This window comes from Hevea brasiliensis, chromosome 13 (genome assembly GCF_030052815.1).
Source record: "Hevea brasiliensis isolate MT/VB/25A 57/8 chromosome 13, ASM3005281v1, whole genome shotgun sequence".
Taxonomy (NCBI): Eukaryota; Viridiplantae; Streptophyta; class Magnoliopsida; order Malpighiales; family Euphorbiaceae; genus Hevea; species Hevea brasiliensis.
This window is the reverse complement of record NC_079505.1, coordinates 3,168,006-3,185,290: the sequence shown is the minus strand read 5'-3', so window position 1 is coordinate 3,185,290 and position 17,285 is coordinate 3,168,006. Positions and strand designations below refer to the sequence as shown.

At 35.1% G+C, this 17,285-nt stretch overlaps 2 protein-coding genes across 5 annotated transcripts; one reads left to right on the top strand and one right to left on the bottom strand.

Moving 5' to 3' along the window:
* Window positions 1-2,377: 2,377 nt before the first annotated feature.
* Window positions 2,378-4,503, top strand: LOC131171769 (uncharacterized). 2 transcript variants are annotated; one of them, XM_058131670.1, is made up of 4 exons: window positions 2,378-3,079; window positions 3,211-3,941; window positions 4,023-4,114; window positions 4,221-4,503. In XM_058131670.1, the coding sequence occupies exons 1-2, from the start codon at window positions 2,481-2,483 to the stop codon at window positions 3,824-3,826; spliced, it is 1,215 nt and encodes a 404-aa protein (XP_057987653.1). In that variant the 5' UTR covers window positions 2,378-2,480; the 3' UTR covers window positions 3,827-3,941; window positions 4,023-4,114; window positions 4,221-4,503. The 2 variants fall into 2 exon arrangements, with proteins under 2 accessions (XP_057987653.1, XP_057987652.1); XM_058131669.1 differs by having other exon boundaries at window positions 4,216-4,503.
* A 1,423-nt stretch (window positions 4,504-5,926) lies between these two features.
* Window positions 5,927-15,984, bottom strand: LOC110657566 (leucine-rich repeat receptor protein kinase HPCA1). Of its 3 annotated transcripts, XM_058131666.1 has the most exons (19): window positions 15,752-15,984; window positions 15,228-15,348; window positions 15,066-15,137; window positions 14,484-14,558; window positions 14,335-14,406; window positions 13,933-14,094; window positions 13,767-13,841; window positions 12,332-12,403; window positions 12,157-12,228; window positions 11,966-12,034; window positions 11,733-11,807; window positions 11,518-11,589; window positions 11,255-11,389; window positions 10,626-11,110; window positions 10,233-10,391; window positions 10,014-10,150; window positions 8,431-8,650; window positions 7,574-7,806; window positions 5,927-6,689 (listed from the first exon to the last, which is right to left on the bottom strand). In XM_058131666.1, exons 1-19 carry the CDS (start codon window positions 15,831-15,833, stop codon window positions 6,216-6,218), a joined length of 2,862 nt encoding a protein of 953 aa, XP_057987649.1. In that variant the 5' UTR covers window positions 15,834-15,984; the 3' UTR covers window positions 5,927-6,215. The 3 variants fall into 3 exon arrangements, with proteins under 3 accessions (XP_057987649.1, XP_057987650.1, XP_057987651.1); XM_058131667.1 differs by lacking the exon at window positions 11,966-12,034 and having other exon boundaries at window positions 15,752-15,983; XM_058131668.1 differs by lacking the exons at window positions 15,228-15,348; window positions 15,752-15,984 and having other exon boundaries at window positions 15,062-15,079.
* Window positions 15,985-17,285: the final 1,301 nt, after the last annotated feature.

Sequence of the window (17,285 nt, the reverse complement as noted above, 5' to 3'; positions counted from 1 at the left end):
CCGAATTTTCGGCATATATTAGGATGTGTTTGCCTTTTTAAATTTATTTTTTATTTGAATTAGCACTAATAAATTCACAATAAAATTATGTAAGTGATCAGGGTCAACCATCTTCCTTCACCCAACCTCTACAGTAGTAACTGGTGTACTGTGAGTAAAATATTAATTTTAATTATAATTTCGATATTATTATATGTTCAAGCATGCCCATGCATCACTTATAAATATGTATCTATGTAGTTAAACACTAGGCACATTTTATATTGCATTCATAATTGATGAAGTGCCATGGATATTGTTTGTGGTAATTTGGAGCAGTGTGTGTGCATTGGCTTGCGTGTAGTGGTATGGTATTGGATATGGACAGAACGGGTAGACACGGCTTGAGAGACACTCGCTGGGACCCCGCATTTGGTTTATTAAGCGAAAGTCCGGCTTGAGAGACACTCGCTGGTAGAGGTTGGATTAAGAGAGCTGTATAGGGGATCAGCTCCCATATATGTACTGTTTGAACAGTGTTGGGTGGGTGAGTGCTCCAAATTGCCTTTTCACTGTTATGATGTGATTTGTATGAAATTTATGATGATGTTGCATTCCATTCCTTAGGATACATTAGCTTTAGATAGCTATAGAAATTGTGGTTAAAATTGGTATTTTACTCTCTGAGTCGAACGCTCACTCCTGTTCACCTTATTTTTCCAGGCTACAGGAGGAGACCTTTTTCAGAATAACCTGCTTCTTTTCTCGCAGGTTATCAATAATTACTTAATTGTATTATTATTCTCTAAATTTGTAATTTAGAACTCCGCATGTGTTAGCAGTAGTATAGACCCTGTTTGGAAATTGTGTTAATTTACCTTCTTGAGGTTAATAAATAAAGATTTGTATGATACTTAAACAATTTGTAAATGATGTAACTGGGTTGAGCTGGGCTCCCCTAATATGAGTTTCTGATAATTATTGGGTTAAGTTGGCCCGAAATAAAATTATAATATTTTAATTTAAAATTATTTTTATATGCATGTTGGGCCTAAATTATGGGCCTGGTCATGGGTTTGGGAACAGTAAGGTTTACTACGGGCCTTGGGGGCTTTATGCCGGCCTAGATCCTAGTATCAGTCCGGCCTATAGGTTGGGTCGTGACAATTTTGAGAAACTCTAGTTGATAATCATTGAAAAAATAATGTGACGTTTCCAAGTGGATTTTTATAATTAAAAAAAAAATTCCCTTTCCTCCCACGTAATCTTTCTTTCCCCCTAATCTCTTTTGAGTTAATTTCATTCATAGTCTCTCAATTTAAGTAGTTGTATCATAAAAACATTTGAACTTTAATTTTAGTATCACTAAAATCCCTATGACTTTCTATTATGATTTTCAGGTTAATTTATGATTAAGTTTCACTAATCGTCTCTTAACTTATATAGGTTTATCAAAATCATCCCTCAATTTTATAGCCAATTTAAAATTTTAAATCTTCATTTATTTCTGATTTATTTAAAATAAAATCATAATTCTAAAAATATTTAATATTTTTATAAATATTTATAATTAATTATTTATTTAATTTATCATATAACAATATTATTTTTACATACATTATTTTTTTAATTCTATTTAGGTTAATATCTAAAAGATTTATGCTTAATTTATCTTAATTCCTTTGATTTATTTTAATGTAAAAAAAAATAATAACATATAATTATTTTACTTTATTTTAAAGATATTTAAACCTTAATCAAGTATGAATGATTATATATACATATATATAGAGAGAGAGAGAAGAGTCCTTTTGAAACCCATAGTCGACAACCCAAGTGATGAAATTGGGCAACTGAATCTTCAACGAATTTAAGGAATGGATCGAGGATGATATCGGTGATGCTATTCTGTTTGTAGAGTCCTTGGTAAGTGAAGAATCCAACATCATTCTACCCAATTTGGCCCATTTAGGCTTCCATGCCCATCCCACCATAACCCCAACAAAGATCACCATCCGCAAAAGGAATTATGAACATGACTGGCCATGACATGCCCAAGAGTGGGCCTCTGCAAAATCTTTAATAAAATCGACCATAAAGCCATCTAGCCATTCCCCCTAATGAAATAGAGACAATAATCCAAATAAAGCCCAAATAATCAACCATTATTACTCTTTATTACCACTGTCACTATTTAGATATTATTACTTTTACCACCAATTCACTGTTATCATTATCATCGTCACATCTTAACATCATCGATCTATCATCACCAGTTTTATTGCTTAGCTATTATTACTATTTCATCACTAATTATTACAATCAATATCACTTATTATTAATATTATAGTTTGAGTCCTATCAATTGTTTCTCTTAATGAGTGATTTACAAATTTCACCATAATCTTTAAATGAGATTGGAATTTTGTTAGAAGGATTTCTGTGGAAAGAAAATAAATTTAAAAGATTTTCATGGAAATTTTTGAATTTTAAGGGTATAAATGAAACACACTTCAAAACTCAGGTATGGGAATTGCAATTTACCCAGGACGAACGCTATTGCTTTTACACTCATGCTTCGCAGTCCACAACCACAGGGAATTAAAAATTTGGTTGGAGGGATGGGACAAAGGGAAGAAGTGGAAGAAGAAGGCGTAGTAGCGATAGAGATTCCACTGGGAGATGCAGCAGAGACGTTTGATTTAGAGAAAACAATATGCAGCCATGGGTTCTTCATGATGTCTCCCAATCACTGGGACTCTCTCTCTCGCACCTTCTCTCGCCCTTTGCATCTCCATCATCCTTTTCATTCCCTCATGGTCTCTATCTCCCATCCCTCCGATCTTCCTCATTCTCTCCTTGTGCGCGTCCACGGTGTTCGCTCTCTCTCCCCACAACATCGAGCGTCGATTGTGGGTCAGGTGGTGAGGATGCTCAGATTGTCGGATATGGATGAATGGAATGCTAGAGAGTTTAGAAAGATTGCAGCTGCATTGGGAGAGGAAGAGTGTGATTGGATTAAAGGTTTCGGTGGAAGAGTGTTTAGGTCTCCTACTTTGTTTGAAGACATGGTCAAGTGCATTCTCCTTTGCAATTGCCAGTAACCTCCCTCTTCTGATGCCTTTATGCTGTTTGACATATTGTCGCAAGGAGGATATTTTCAACTTGTTTTATTGTATAATGTTTAATTTTTGGGTTTCTCTTGTTTAAATATCTTATTGCTCTTGGCAGATGGTCAAGGACTCTAAGCATGGCCAGAGCTCTCTGTAAGCTTCAACTGGAACTGCAGTTTCAATCATGCAGTGTGAATGCAAGTACCAAGAATCAAAAAACTGATACAAACAATTTCAGTCCTAAAACACCTGCTGGAAAAGAGTCCAAGAGGAAGCTCAGAGCTTCCAAAGTATCCACAAATTTAACAAATAAGTTTCTGGGTACGGAAATGGATTTGGAAGCTGATACTTGCTTGACAATGGATGATGCGCAAATGAAGATAGCAAATTTAAGACCAAACTTCTCTCTTAGTTGTATAGAAGGTGATTCCTCTGGCAATTACAAATCATGTGAGGCAGCAAATAAAGTTTTCGAAACCAGTTCCTTTGAAACTTCTGTTCTTCAATCTCATAAGATGACACAGCATTTTGCACACCAACCAATTTGTAATTTTCCAAGTCCAACGGAACTAGCAATCCTTGATGATAGATTTCTGGCAAAGCGCTGTGGTCTTGGCTATAGAGCAGGTCGAATAATAAAACTTTCCCAGGATATTGTTGAAGGGAGGATTCCAATGGAGGAACTTGAAGAATTTGCAATGGAGGGAGCATTTCCAGCTACAGTAATTGGCTGATCAGCTCAGAGAAATTGATGGTTTTGGTCCATTCACGCGTGCAAATGTGCTTATGTGTATGGGATTTTATCATGTTATTCCTAGTGATTCTGAAACAGTGAGGCATCTAAAACAGGTACTTTTTTTCCCTTTTTTTGTTCTCATGCTTTGTTAACTGTTGACACGTGCTTCCAAGGTCTGAGACTTGTAAGTGCAGGTCCATGCCAAAGATTCTACAATTCAAACAGTTCAAAGTGATGTTGAAAAGATATACGGAAAATATGCACCCTTCCAATTCTTAGCCTACTGGTACATTATGCAGTAGCCCTCACGCTTTTTCAACTAGTCTTCATAATTCTTCAATTGATCTAAGTAAATTAATTTTCTCACTTCATTCTCTTTGTTATCAGGGCAGAATTATGGCACTTCTATGAGCAAAGGTTTGGGAAGCTAAGTCAAATGCCTTGCTCTGATTATAAACTTATTACTGCCAGTAATATGAAAAATGAAGGAAGTCGCAAAATCAAAAGGAGTAGAGTATCTTGACAGTGATAGGGAGTGGTCATGACTTAAGTTAAAACGAGAAATGAGTGAAACTTTATTCTTATTGTTTATGATTTACTTGTAAAAGTGCATTGGGGACACTAATTTCATTTCATGATTATTCAAATATGCTGGCAGTTCTGGAATTCTAACAATCTAGTGTTCTCTGATATATTTCATGCGTTGTTTTCCTTTTGTTCAGACTGAATATGCATCGTGTGCCATGTTATTTTCTATTACCCTTTTCATACCCACAATTTCAAACTGTAGTTTGCACTGTCTGGTGTAGTGATCTATTTAGATTTGAATGTATGTACAAGAAACAAAACTATAGTAACCAAGTTTGAACAAGATGGCCACTGAGTCAATTTTGGGACTTAACGAATTCGGTTGAGAATCAGAATACCCATTTTGTAGGGCATGAGTTTGAGATAATAGCACTTTTGGTGCCTAAAATTTTTATAATTTTCTATTAAGTGCCCGAATTTCTCCCTACCCCCTTTTTTGCTGGTGCAATTGAATGTTTAAACTTATAAAAAATTTACAATCAAGTTTATTAGCACTTTTCTGGTTATTTGAAGTGTTGTGATTGATTAAATATTACATACTGTTGCTTAATTTTCCATTTAAGTGCACATATGAATTATTTTAATTAGAAAATAAAATATGCGTCACATGAGTGAGACATGACTCTCCATCCCTTCCCTCCCTTCTCCCCAGTGTCTTCTATTTCTCTCACTTTCTCTCTTTGTAAATTATGAAATGTTTTTATTTATTAGGAATTTATTTTTGGTCTAAAATGAAAATAAAATTGTTCCTTCATTGAAAATTTAACCAACTTAAAACATCATCGCATAAAAGAATTGAGATTTAGGATTCAAAAATAAAGAGAGAACGAGAGTGAGAAAAACAGTCAACATGCAGGGGTATATAAGGGCTCAAGCAATGCAATGGACCAGACAATATGGGACAAGAGACAAGACAAACTAGACAAAAAGTTGTCCTGTCTTGCGTTTGACATACTCAATGGAGAAAAAAAAGGAGGATTAGATAGTTCAAAAATCTACTTGTGACTTGTCCATTGAACCAATGAACAAATGATATATATATTTTTTTCCATCCATTAAAGTAGCCAATATGTCTTCTTCTATGAAAAATAAAGACAAATTTTATGTTATTTTTGTCCATATGAAAAGCCACTTAGTTGCAAGTTTTTCGTTTTGTTTAAAGAAAAAAAAAAAAAAACTATGCATCCAAATTGGAAATTCCAAAAAGTTTAGGCAGTTAGAATGAAAATTGATTAATTTGGACTACTGTTTCTGAATGCCTCTATTATTGAGCTGAAAATTTTTCTGGTGAGCAGATTTATAGTGGATTTGTCACAAACCTGAATATGGACAAGGTAGTAGGTGCTAGTAACAAAGAACTGATCAAAAGTATTGATAATAACCTCCAGTCCACTTCAGGTCTTAATGTTGAATAATTTCTTTGTGAAATTGACAGGAAATTACAGAAACCAAAAATCAGTGAAACATAATGATCATAAAATAAGATAGCAGTCTTGAAAGAAATCTTGGCTTTAAATCACTCAGAACAATTAACAAGAATGCCATAAAAATTATAAAGGACTACCATACAAAGAAGCATTTTTGTGTGTGTGGTTAAGGAAATAATCAAATGGCTGAAATATCTACATTTAGACAAGTCTTTATGGGGAAATCAAAGGATGATAATATAATTCAAAGCGCCCTGCTATTTTACAGATATCACAAAAAGTTGTAACAAAATTGGCATGTTTGATCCAAGGTAAACATGGGGTGCCAGCCAATTACTACTAAGTATAGGACATCAAATGTAAAGCACTTTATTATTGAAGTTCTATCTCAGAATGTGGAAAACTTCCACTGTACTCAAAGAACTTTTTGTTGTCAGGGAGGTAGAGACTTCCTTTGTTTGAATCATAATGACTTGCAGAAGTAGATAGCATTTCAACATCATAGTCCAGACCAGCCTGCTCTGCTATGTTCTCTATCTCTTTGACCACCTCTCCCATTGCAGGCCTGTTGGCTCTCCATTCTTCAACACACCTGATTGCCAGATCTACAAACTTTTCTAAACCTTTCAATGTGTTGCCCACGCTAATGGCAGGATCAAGGATCTCATGGAGGTTGTATAAATCTTTTGTCTTATCCATTGCCATCCTGACCACTGTCACAATATGTCTTCCATGGTGTATTGGATTTCTGCCAGTAACTAATTCCAACATTACCACTCCAAAACTATAAACATCGCTTTTATCAGTTAACTGCTGGGTCATGAAATATTCAGGATCCATATAGCCCTGCACCAATAATGAGAATCTACTCTCAATGAAATTCCACATTTTGCTTATTGGAATCTTCATTAAACTCTGGCCTTTATCCTACATGGATTTAATAAAATATTCAATTCTTAATATGTTTTAAAGACATGCAGTTGGATTTGTTTGACAAGATAATCTTGTCATTCTAGACATTGTTTTTCTTTTTTCTTTGCCTTTGATCCAATGTCTTCCTTCATGCGCCTTGCTGCAGGATACCAGGTTATTTTTCTGCAATGATCATCTAGATAATGGAAACCCCTTAGGCTTCTGGAAATAGGATTGTGCATTCTTGTGGTGCCTTCTCAGGGTTAGGTCCGGAACTACCCACAGAGTGGTGAAAAAGAAATGATATTTGTCTTTCACAAATCTCGTTCTATTTTGTTAATATTCCTAACACTATTATTATAAAATAGTTACCAAGACTCCATTAGTGTCCGAAGAGTTTGGAAAAATGTTCTAAAAACCTTTCCTATGTATGCATTACTATGTGAAATTATTACTATCCCATGCCATTAAATGTAACTTTTATTATATCTTTTTTTCTGCAAATTGGAGGGTGGGCACTGGACAAAGGCAGTGGATTTTCATCAATAAAAACATATATTTTTATCTTTTATGTATTAGGGATTTATTTGCTTCTTTTATTAAATTTTTGTAACTGTTCTTGTTGGAGATTCTTCTCATTCTCCCATTGAGGGTTGTTGATATAGTTACATAATATTAGATGTTTTTTTTGAGCAAATAGAATTTAGTCATATCTCAAATAATCTGGACCTTGATTCTCTATTTTCATATTTTCTTCCTTGAGAATAATGAAAAGAAAAAAAAAAAAAAAGAACTTATTGGAAAGATGATGTACTAACCATTGTGCCTTTGACCTGAGTACTAACATGACCCTCAGTGTGGTCCAAAGGCTTTGATAGACCAAAGTCAGCTACTTTTGCAGTTAATTGATCATCCAATAGAATGTTAGTTGACTTAATGTCTCTGTGGATGATGGGTGGGTTGGCAAGCTCATGCAAATAAGCGAGACCTCTGGCTGAGTCAAGGGCTATTCGAAGTCTCCTTGCCCAACTTAACTGGATACCTGACTTACCTGCATAATTCATTGGTTGATTGTCAAATGAAAAACTCGGAATTGCATTAAAATTTGTAATGCTTCGGATAAAAGGAGTCTTTTGATTCTGATGTGGCCTTTTGCACATGGAATAACATGTCTTTTTAAAAATTTGTCACTGGCCAGGTGCCTTATTTTCAGTTTTATTTTGTTTTTACTGGGATTGGTTTCGTACCTAATATAAATTCATCTGGTCTGCAGTTTTCTGATCTGGTGTAGTGGAAGGAATGAGGGGTTAATGAGGAAGTCCCCAGTATGGTAGGAGATCCTAAATTGAAGAGAGTTAACTAGGGTTGCAAACTACTTCTTTCACAATTGATTGCGTGACAATTGACAAACTAAGCAACTCTATCTTATACAGGAGCTCATTAACATTTTAAGCAAAGCTGGAGTAGAACTCTAGTTGGCTTGATAGGCTCATTAGTAGTTGAGGTTTAATGCACATGAGGCATGGTTTGATTTAAGTTGTAAAACTATTCTCTTATATTGATGATTATTATGATACTCATTCAGTAAGGAAGCCATTTGATTTACCTTTTGTGAATTCAGAAACTGAGTCTCAACAAGTACTGATATTCATTTTAAGAGGTGTTTTGAAGATACCTGAAATGCTATCCTTTAGATTACCATTTGAAATATGCTCATAGACCAGCATCTGTTCATCTAGCTCATAACAGAAACCCACTAGGCTGACTAGATTCTTGTGATGAACCCTTGATAGAAGCTCAATCTCAGTTTTGAACTCAACATTACCCTGCAATGACCCTTGTTGAGCTCTTTTTATAGCAACTACTTTCCCACCAGTAAGAATTCCTCGATAAACCTGAGGACACATTGCAAATTGGATGCCAAAAATTGGATGAGAAAGAATTTTGCTCAACAACATATTAAATAAAAATAGAAGAACATGCTATCATTTTAAATATGATTACTAGTCCTTCTGTCTGACAGTGGTAGTGCTCAAATATTTTGATCCTCAACTCAACTAAGCCTTTATCTCAAAAATTTGAGATCGGCAATATGGATTCTCTTTCTCCACTCTAAACGATTTTGGGTTAAATCATCAGAAATGTGTAATGCTTCTAGGTCATGTTGCACTACTCTATTCCAAGTCAATTTAGGTCTACCCCTTTTTTTTTCTATCCTCTAATCTAATGTGCTCTACTTGTCTAACTGGAGCCGTTGTATGTCTACGCTTCACATGACCAAACCACCTCAATCTCTCTTCTCTCAACTTATCCTCAATTGGCACCACTCTTATCTTTTCTCTGATACTCTCATTACGGACTTTATCTAGTCTAATATGGCCACTCATCCACCTTAACATTCTCATCTCTGCAACTCTTATCTTAGACGTATACGACTCCTTCAGTGTCCAACACTCACTACCATATAACATGGCCGGTCATATAGTTGTACGGTATAATTTTCTTTTCAACTTATTGGGAATCTTGCGATCACATAAAATTCCCATGGCACGTCTTCACTTTAACCATCCGGGTTTTAATCCTATGACTAACATCCTCCTCACATTCCACATTTACTTGAAGGACTAAGCCGAGATATTTAAAGTGATTACTTTGGGACAGTACCACTCCATCCAAACTAACTCCTTCCCTATCACCAGTTTGGCCGGAACTTGCAATGTATGTATTATGTATTTGTTCTACTTAACTTACCTTAAAGTGTTGTTGCTATTGCCACTACATACCTTAAAGTGACAGAACATAAACAAATTTATCAGCAGTGCCTTAGTATTGATATTGTTTATAAGGTTCTGAAAAAGATGCCATACATCCAAGAAGTAATAGCAGGTGATGTTTTAGTAAACTAACTACACCCTCAAAAACTAGTTTGGCTTTTAAAATGTATTTTTTCGTTGCTTATTTTGCTAATTATAAACTTTTTTTTTTTAATGAAAATTTAAATATCTTGTGCCATTATGTTGTTGGGTTTGAGTGAGAAGTGAAGTGAAAATCAACCATTTGAAAACCTTGGCTAAGTGAAGAATATATGTGTGGGAAGGACCTCATAGTTCCCTCACCAGGCCTTGCAGATCCTCTCCAGAATTGTGAGCCCCTGTCTTAATCTATGTAAACCATCTGTTTCCCTTTTACTACTTCCCAGAAAGAATTAGGAAGATAAAAAAAAAAAAAAAAAAAATCCATGCCAATATATTAACTTACCTTCCCATATCCCCCAATTCCAATAATGTTGGCATCTGAAAAATTGTTAGTGCATTTTTTAAGCTCTTCAAAGGTGAAACATCTCACTCCATTTATTTGTGGACGGCTTCCAGCACTTTCATTTCGGTCCCAGGATGCTGCATGTGTACAAAAAAGGAATAGTGAGCAATTTCATGGGGTTCCCTATCATAAAGTTGGGAAATCTTGGTTTTTCATTACCAAATGGATCTCTTAGACGGATAGCTGCCTCAGTAGCTGTATCAGCTTTTCTTCTTTGTTTGAATGCATAAATTCCGGCCACAAGTAATAGCAGCACTAGTATAGAACTACCAATGGCTGCTCCAATGATGATTCCTTTATTTGATGATTTGTTTGGTCCTGCACAGCATTCATGCATTACATTGAGCTAGATGGTCAAAAATTTCTGAGGGCTAATTTTATGGTGTACAAGAATTTGGAGTGTTTTGAATCTCAGTTGTTTGGACTCGAAACTCTTGAATCTTAATAGTACTGTAGAGTAGTTTCTTAGAATTGGCATATTCTGTTATGTTTCGGAGACTGTAAAATCTATGTGAACAAACACTAGTTTAGTTCATGCATAATATAGTTTACCTGAAAAATAATCATTGTTATCAAGAGTGAAATAGAATGGTCCGAAAGAACTTGGACGCTGGAAAAATGTTAGGTTGTTCAGCTGAGATGTAATCATAGAAAATCCTGTTCTGTTAAAACTGTCACTATTAGATGGAAAGACTTCTATCCTCAAGTCTAGGTAATCATACTCATCCATGATTGGGTCACTTAGAGCAATTGAATCCACAGGAAACTGATTAGATTGAAAGGCATCCATCATTGAGGCTTGTAGAGAAATGTAGTAGCTTGCATTTCCCAAGTCTGAGAAGGAAATAGATCTGAAGTGCATGGTTCCTGTGATTGGATATGCACATTTACAATTGGGACTGCTAATTTGATCTGAATTGCAGTCATGTTGGACACAATTGTTTGGAGGTGTAGAGTATGAAGTATTTGGCTGTTGCAGAAGTGAGCAGTAGTTTTCTGTTGATCCTATCTTTGCACAAAATGGATTACCCTTTAGCCTGAAGAAAATTGTATAGATTACAAAAATGACATAATTGTAATACATGATCTGTACATTAGCATACAAAGGCCAATAAAACAGCAAGTTCCTATGGGTAGTTTTGGGAATAAAAAGGCAAAACATTTCAAAGAATGTTACTTACATAAGTGTTTTGCTGTATCCTGAACCTTGTGCAAACTCAGTAATGGAATTATTCTGCAAATCAATGACTTCCAACTGTGCGCCATAGTTGTTGCCAATGTCCAAGGTGCCATTTAGCTCGTTGTTGCTCAATACACTGTTGCCATAAATCATACTAATCAGCTCTCAGTTTACCATGTAGAAAAATTTTGCAGTTTTTCAGTTGCTTTCCTTATGATTCAATGATTGGAATGTCGTGCTACTAGAGAACACGTTGATACTTACACTGATTGTATTTGGGCAACACTAAAGATACTGTCTGGTATTTGGCCTTGAAGTTGTGTGCGCTCCATTATTCTGCCAGTAAAATTTTTGCTTATTATATTAGTAAACAATTTTATACTTATTGTTCTGTATGCCGTCTCATATTGCTATGCTGGATTGAGTTAGCGTGTGTGGCTGTGTGCCTATGTGTGTGGCAGAGGGAAGGAGAAATATACAATGATGTCAAGGATTGTAAGCTTGAAAACCATGGTGGAATAGATGATGCATCAAAACTATTATTGCTCATGTCCCTGCAAAACAAATATGGGTCAATAAATAAAAATGCTTAGTATTGTCACACAAGTGTTCCGGCATATGATAAAAAGAGCTGCAAAACTCATCTTTTTATCATAATGCACTTTAGGTATTTAGTGTTTGCTGATGATCTTGCAGAAACAGGGCTACTTACACATATGTGACTAGGTTCATACCACTAAGGTCGGGCATGGGGCCAGTCAGTTTATTGTTAGACAAGTATCTGAGAACAATTAACTGAAATTATTATTGAGAAAGCATGGAACCAATAGTGGATAACCTAAAATTCTTAGGAGCTAGCAGAGAAACTTTTATTTTAGTAGAAACTTCTATTTGTGTTCTTACAGCTGGGACAGATTTGTTAGGCCTGTGAAGTTCAGCAGAACGGGTCCATTTAATGAGTTCCTATCCAAGCGTCTGTTGCCAGAAAACAAAAAGAAAAAAAAAAATTCAAAGTTACTGATAGCTGTGGTGCAGAAAGCGCACAACCTGAAACAGTTATGTTATTAGGAGTACTCACATCAGTTCCAATGATCGCACCAGTTCTAGGGAGGATGGGATGCTGCCACTTAGTTGATTGCTGTCTAAAAGCCTGCTCAAAGTCATAAGATAAGAAACCTCAATTAAATGATCCTTATTCCTCTGATGGATGAAGCAACAAGTTTGCATCCTTGAACACTATTTACTTAATTCCATAATTTTCTTCTTTTCAGAAGAAGGCTATTCTGGATTAGGAATGCAAACTAAAGATACTTAGGATGTATTGAAAAGTAAATAAAGCTTAGCTCATTAATTTCCAAATGTGCCTTACTCTGCAGGAAAATATACCTAGTCTTTAGAAATACTAGTGTTATATATTTTCAGTTTTTTAGATTTCAGGGTAATGCTTTGCCTGCCATCATAGAACATCGTATCTTGTGGTCTTATCTGCATGATGTTTCTTTCTAAATTTCTTAAACTCCAACCTTCTCCTCTCCCTCTGGAATATGTTTTATGCCATCTAAAGCATGAAGAATTATTATTATTATTATTTTAAAGAATGCGAGCAAAAGTAAACACTGAATCATGAGAATTGAGAAGTTTAATCTTGGTAACTCTTTGACGGGCATTGCTTTAAATTAGCTCAGTTGGAATGCTAGGTAACCTCCTGAATATAGAAAACTTTTCTGCAGGCTACCCTTGGACCTGTGGCATAAATTATTTTTTCGCAGAAGATACACATAGGAGGATGCTTCTGGAAAGAAGAATAAAGCCCAGCAACCCAGGAAGGCAAATTTTTAGTTCATGAATGCTGAAGTGGTCTCCTCAATTCTAATTCTGTAGATTCTACTATGCAGTTAGAGATTTGTTCATGGTCAAGTTTACACAACTTTATTCTTCTTCATAATTCATTACTAAGATGATGCTTCTGAAATTTGTGAGGATGTAGAACCTAGTAATTGCAACTTCTTTATCTTTGTCCTTATTCCTTACGGCTTCTCACTTCCCTCTTTTGTTAAACAGTTAGGGATATAAGGTTGTGAAGTGACTTAATCATAAAAAATGTCTTTGGCTAAAGTTGGACAACCAGAACTGGCAGCCCCTTCATTTAATCTAGATGTGGCCCTAACTTTAGTATGTTCTTATTAAATGGAAGCTAATGACTGAAATCCAAGCACCTGTGCTTTGCAGTCCAAGGACTTAGTTCTAGTTCTACTTCTTCAGTCCTAAGCCTTTCTGATACAGAAGTTCAAGGGATAGCAAAAAATGCAATCTGACAACGAGTACTAAATATGTAGTTTCTATATCTTCAAGAACATAGCAGTTGTGAAATTTGCTATTTTCTTACATTTGTAGGCTGTTTATGAAGTAAGAAAATGGCACATTCATTGTGAGATAGTCACATTTGTATTTTTCATCTATCTACATGCAGATTAGCAATTTGATCCTGTGTATAGCTGATCGGTAGAACTTACACATGTATCAATGTCATGTTTGAGCTGAATAATTTGGGTGGAATTGTGCCTGTGAGCTGATTTTGTCCAAGATGACTGCAAATAATGATCAAGTCGCCAATCATTATGTTGGAGAAAATAGAGGACTATAAAATTAAGATATGACCGAATATACTTGGTTACATACAAGTGTCCTGTATTTACTAGCAAATCCAAACCAGGTGAAGTCTCATTAGAGACTGGAATTGTTCCTGTGAGCTTATTGTCGGTTATATCCAGCCAATACAGATTCAACAGATTGCCAATAGAAGGTGGTATTTCGCCATTGAATTTGTTAGAAGCTAAAGATCTGCAAAGAATTGAAAAAATTTGCGTTATAAAAATATTAAAAATCCACAGGTGCAATGTAGGTTCAAGTTTTATCTATGAATTTGCATAGATCATCTGAAAAAAAAAAAGAATTTTTTAGATTGTGTTCCAATTAATCAAAAGACATCTTGAGTTGGCAGAATTGCTTCTCATTACATGTCTGCAATTTTGTGACCTCCATAAATAATAGCAAGATGAATACCATAGTAGAAGTCCTTACAATGAGATAAGCTGTGTTAGAGATCCTATTGTGTTGGGAATTGGACCAAAAAAACTGCAACCAACCAGGGATCTGGCTTGAAAAAGAAAATTAGGCAGTGAAGCATGAGGTTGTACCTCCATAAGTTGGAAGAATAACAATTTTCTTACAGGTATACAAGGTTCTTCAAATTTCCAATTGCTGGTGGAAGAGTTCCTGTCAAACCCATATTTTGAGATAAATCCCTACATGTGGAAACTGATAATCAGGGCATCGTATCATCATATAAATATTCATCTTTGAAATGCTTCACATGCTCTGGTAGGTTATTCAAGTGTTACTGGTGTTCATTGCAAAATGCTAGGAGTTCTTCCACCTGATGGTTTCTAAGGCATAATAGCTGGTTCTTGGATGCTGTGATAAATAGTATGTGCTTGTTTGCATATACCTGTACATAATATTTCTAGCATTTCATATCTGGGTATGTACATACACGCGCATAGAAATATTGCAATGCATAAATCTCTTCTATTGCAGATTGATTGTGAGAATCCATGGTAAGTTGGTAACAGGAGTCCATATTTGCTCCTCTCACCATTGTCAAGCCTGCTGAGCTGTGTAGTCTACTATGATTATATTGTAATGGCAAAAGAACATCGGAGAAGTGTAACTAGAAAGAACTTTTTAAGTGAATTATCAAGAACCTATTGATGTATGGGGATGAGAAAAGAGAGGAGAAGTAGAGAACCTACAGATTTTGTAGCTTGGGTAAATTTCCAATGTCTGCTGTCAGTGTTCCCGTCAAACCCATGCCTGACAAGACTCTTAAAATGGCAAGTGTTCAGTTTAGCCATAAGCACTTGATAAAGAGGAAATCAGGCTAATGAATGAGAAAAGGAGAACAAGTGTGTTACATGGATGTGATACGTGAATTGGAGCATTGTATTCCTTCCCAACTGCTCCCACAAGGATCAATGCCGATCCAATTGGGTGGTGTGTTCTGCCAGTTACTCTTGACCGCAGACAGAGCAGCGACTGCATCAGGTATCAGAAATAGGTTAAACACTTAAAATGAATTCTCAATACAGAACACATGGGTGCAGGCACATAAATGTTGCTCAGCAATTTGATGAATTTGTAAGTATATTTACACTGAGCTTGATTTGAAATTCATGCAAGGTATTATCAATACGCAGTTAAGAGGTTTAGTAGCTGCAAGGCTTTCCATTAATTCTGGATTGTGCATGCAAATTCATGATCTCATATTTTATGTACTTCATATAAGTTCCTTCGTGATCTCAAGCTATTATTCTGTGCAGCATTTGAAGATAGAAAATTTTGGCTTTCTCCATAATGAATTGATGGAACCCATTAATTGCAAAAATGGAGTTGACCCCAATAAGTTTGGATGTTAAAATGATAGTTAAAAGTGACTTACAGTCATGAGGATCTGTAACTGCTGCTATAAGGAAAACTTGAAGGCACATAATCAGCAAGAAAATCTGTTTTCCTTGATCCATTTGTAAAGACCTCACTACTTTCTTTCAGTTTCCAAAGCTTAATACAGAATCCTAGTACCTCTGACCATCCAATACTACCCAGATTCTAGACAAGCACTACCTGGGTGCCAATTCCTGCTTAAAAAGGGCAGCCATGCCACTGTGACATGTTCAAAACATCTGGAAATATTCTATGTTTTACAATTTCAAACCCAAAATGAAGTTTCTCTTGGATAAAAGTTCAACAAGGAAGTGGCGAATGTTAATTAGAAAATGCAGAAGACAACTGAGACAGGTTTATGTGTATATATTATATTTGTAGTTTCCTTTCACAGTCTTTCACATAAGAGAATATTAACACTGGAATTTTGAACATTTCTGCCTCTGCTTCCTTATTATACAATGCTTTAAGAAATCATTTGCTCTCATTTGAATCTTCTCTTTCTTTTGGAATACGTTTTCTTGTTGAGTTGTCTTTGTATCCTTTATTTTTCTTATCATGGCTTGGTCAAATATAGCAGTTGCAGTTGAAGACTCCCCTGGATCATGATGGTTGGTAAGAATAGGAGCCACTTTGTTGTAGAATGTAGACTATACTCGGTCTCTTTCTCTCTTTCTGACTGGTTCATTTGCAATTTGTAGCCGACAATGCATGAGATCTTCTATTATTTCCTCCATATAAACACGTTTCTTTTTAGGTTGATAACACACCGACAGGAAACATTGCACTTTTCACATCTATACACATCTGAAGCACCCCATTGTCCTTATGTCAAGGTCGAAGCTTAGTATACTTCCACTGGATAATTTAGTTGAACGTAAATATGCCACTACACCGAGAAGTTAGTGGTGAAGTTCAAACCTAAGATCTTTCCGGCTGAATGAATCTCTTTTACCACCACACTTATATTGGGACTTGAGACCGAAACTTAAGATACATTGCTGGTTTAAACCTCAAACCTTTTTGGCTGAATGAATTTAATTTTTTGATAAGTGATCTTAATGACACATTCTTTCACATTGGCATAATGCATTTAGAATAAATAATCTTGAAATGTTTATCATCGGAGTTGAATCCTGATTGATTGATAATGACGAGATACTTTCATCCTTGCTAGTTATACATCTAAAAGGGATCCAATAATATAATAAATCGCCTGATAAATAGCACTCATCCAAAGACACATAAAGAGCTAATATAACTAAAAAAAACTGTGCCCTAAAAATCAATTAGGTAAACGATAATTTAATTTTTAAAATTTGATAAGATCTATAATTTAATTTTTACATTTTTAAAATTAAGTAATTTAATTTTTAAAATTTAGTAAAAATTATAATTTAATCATTTCGTTTAATTTTTCTTCTAATTTATTGTTAATTATGGTAAAAAAAAATAAATAAAATGCCTTTATTTTATATATTTTCTGACTTAAATAATTTAGCCATGAGATTTTGGATTATAAACAAAATAGT

Coding starts and splice junctions, on each gene's coding strand:
- LOC110657566 (XM_058131666.1), bottom strand. CDS start 15,833: ATGGATCAAGGAAAACAGATTTTCTTGCTGATTATGTGCCTTCAAGTT. Junction 14,407..14,483: donor TTGAAGAACCTTGTATACCT/GTAAGAAAATTG, acceptor TTTTCAAGCCAG/ATCCCTGGTTGGTTGCAGTT. Junction 6,690..7,573: donor CTCAGGTCAAAGGCACAATG/GTTAGTACATCA, acceptor TTATTGGTGCAG/GGCTATATGGATCCTGAATA.
- LOC131171769 (XM_058131670.1), top strand. CDS start 2,481: ATGAAACACACTTCAAAACTCAGGTATGGGAATTGCAATTTACCCAGG. Junction 3,080..3,210: donor ATTCTCCTTTGCAATTGCCA/GTAACCTCCCTC, acceptor TGCTCTTGGCAG/ATGGTCAAGGACTCTAAGCA.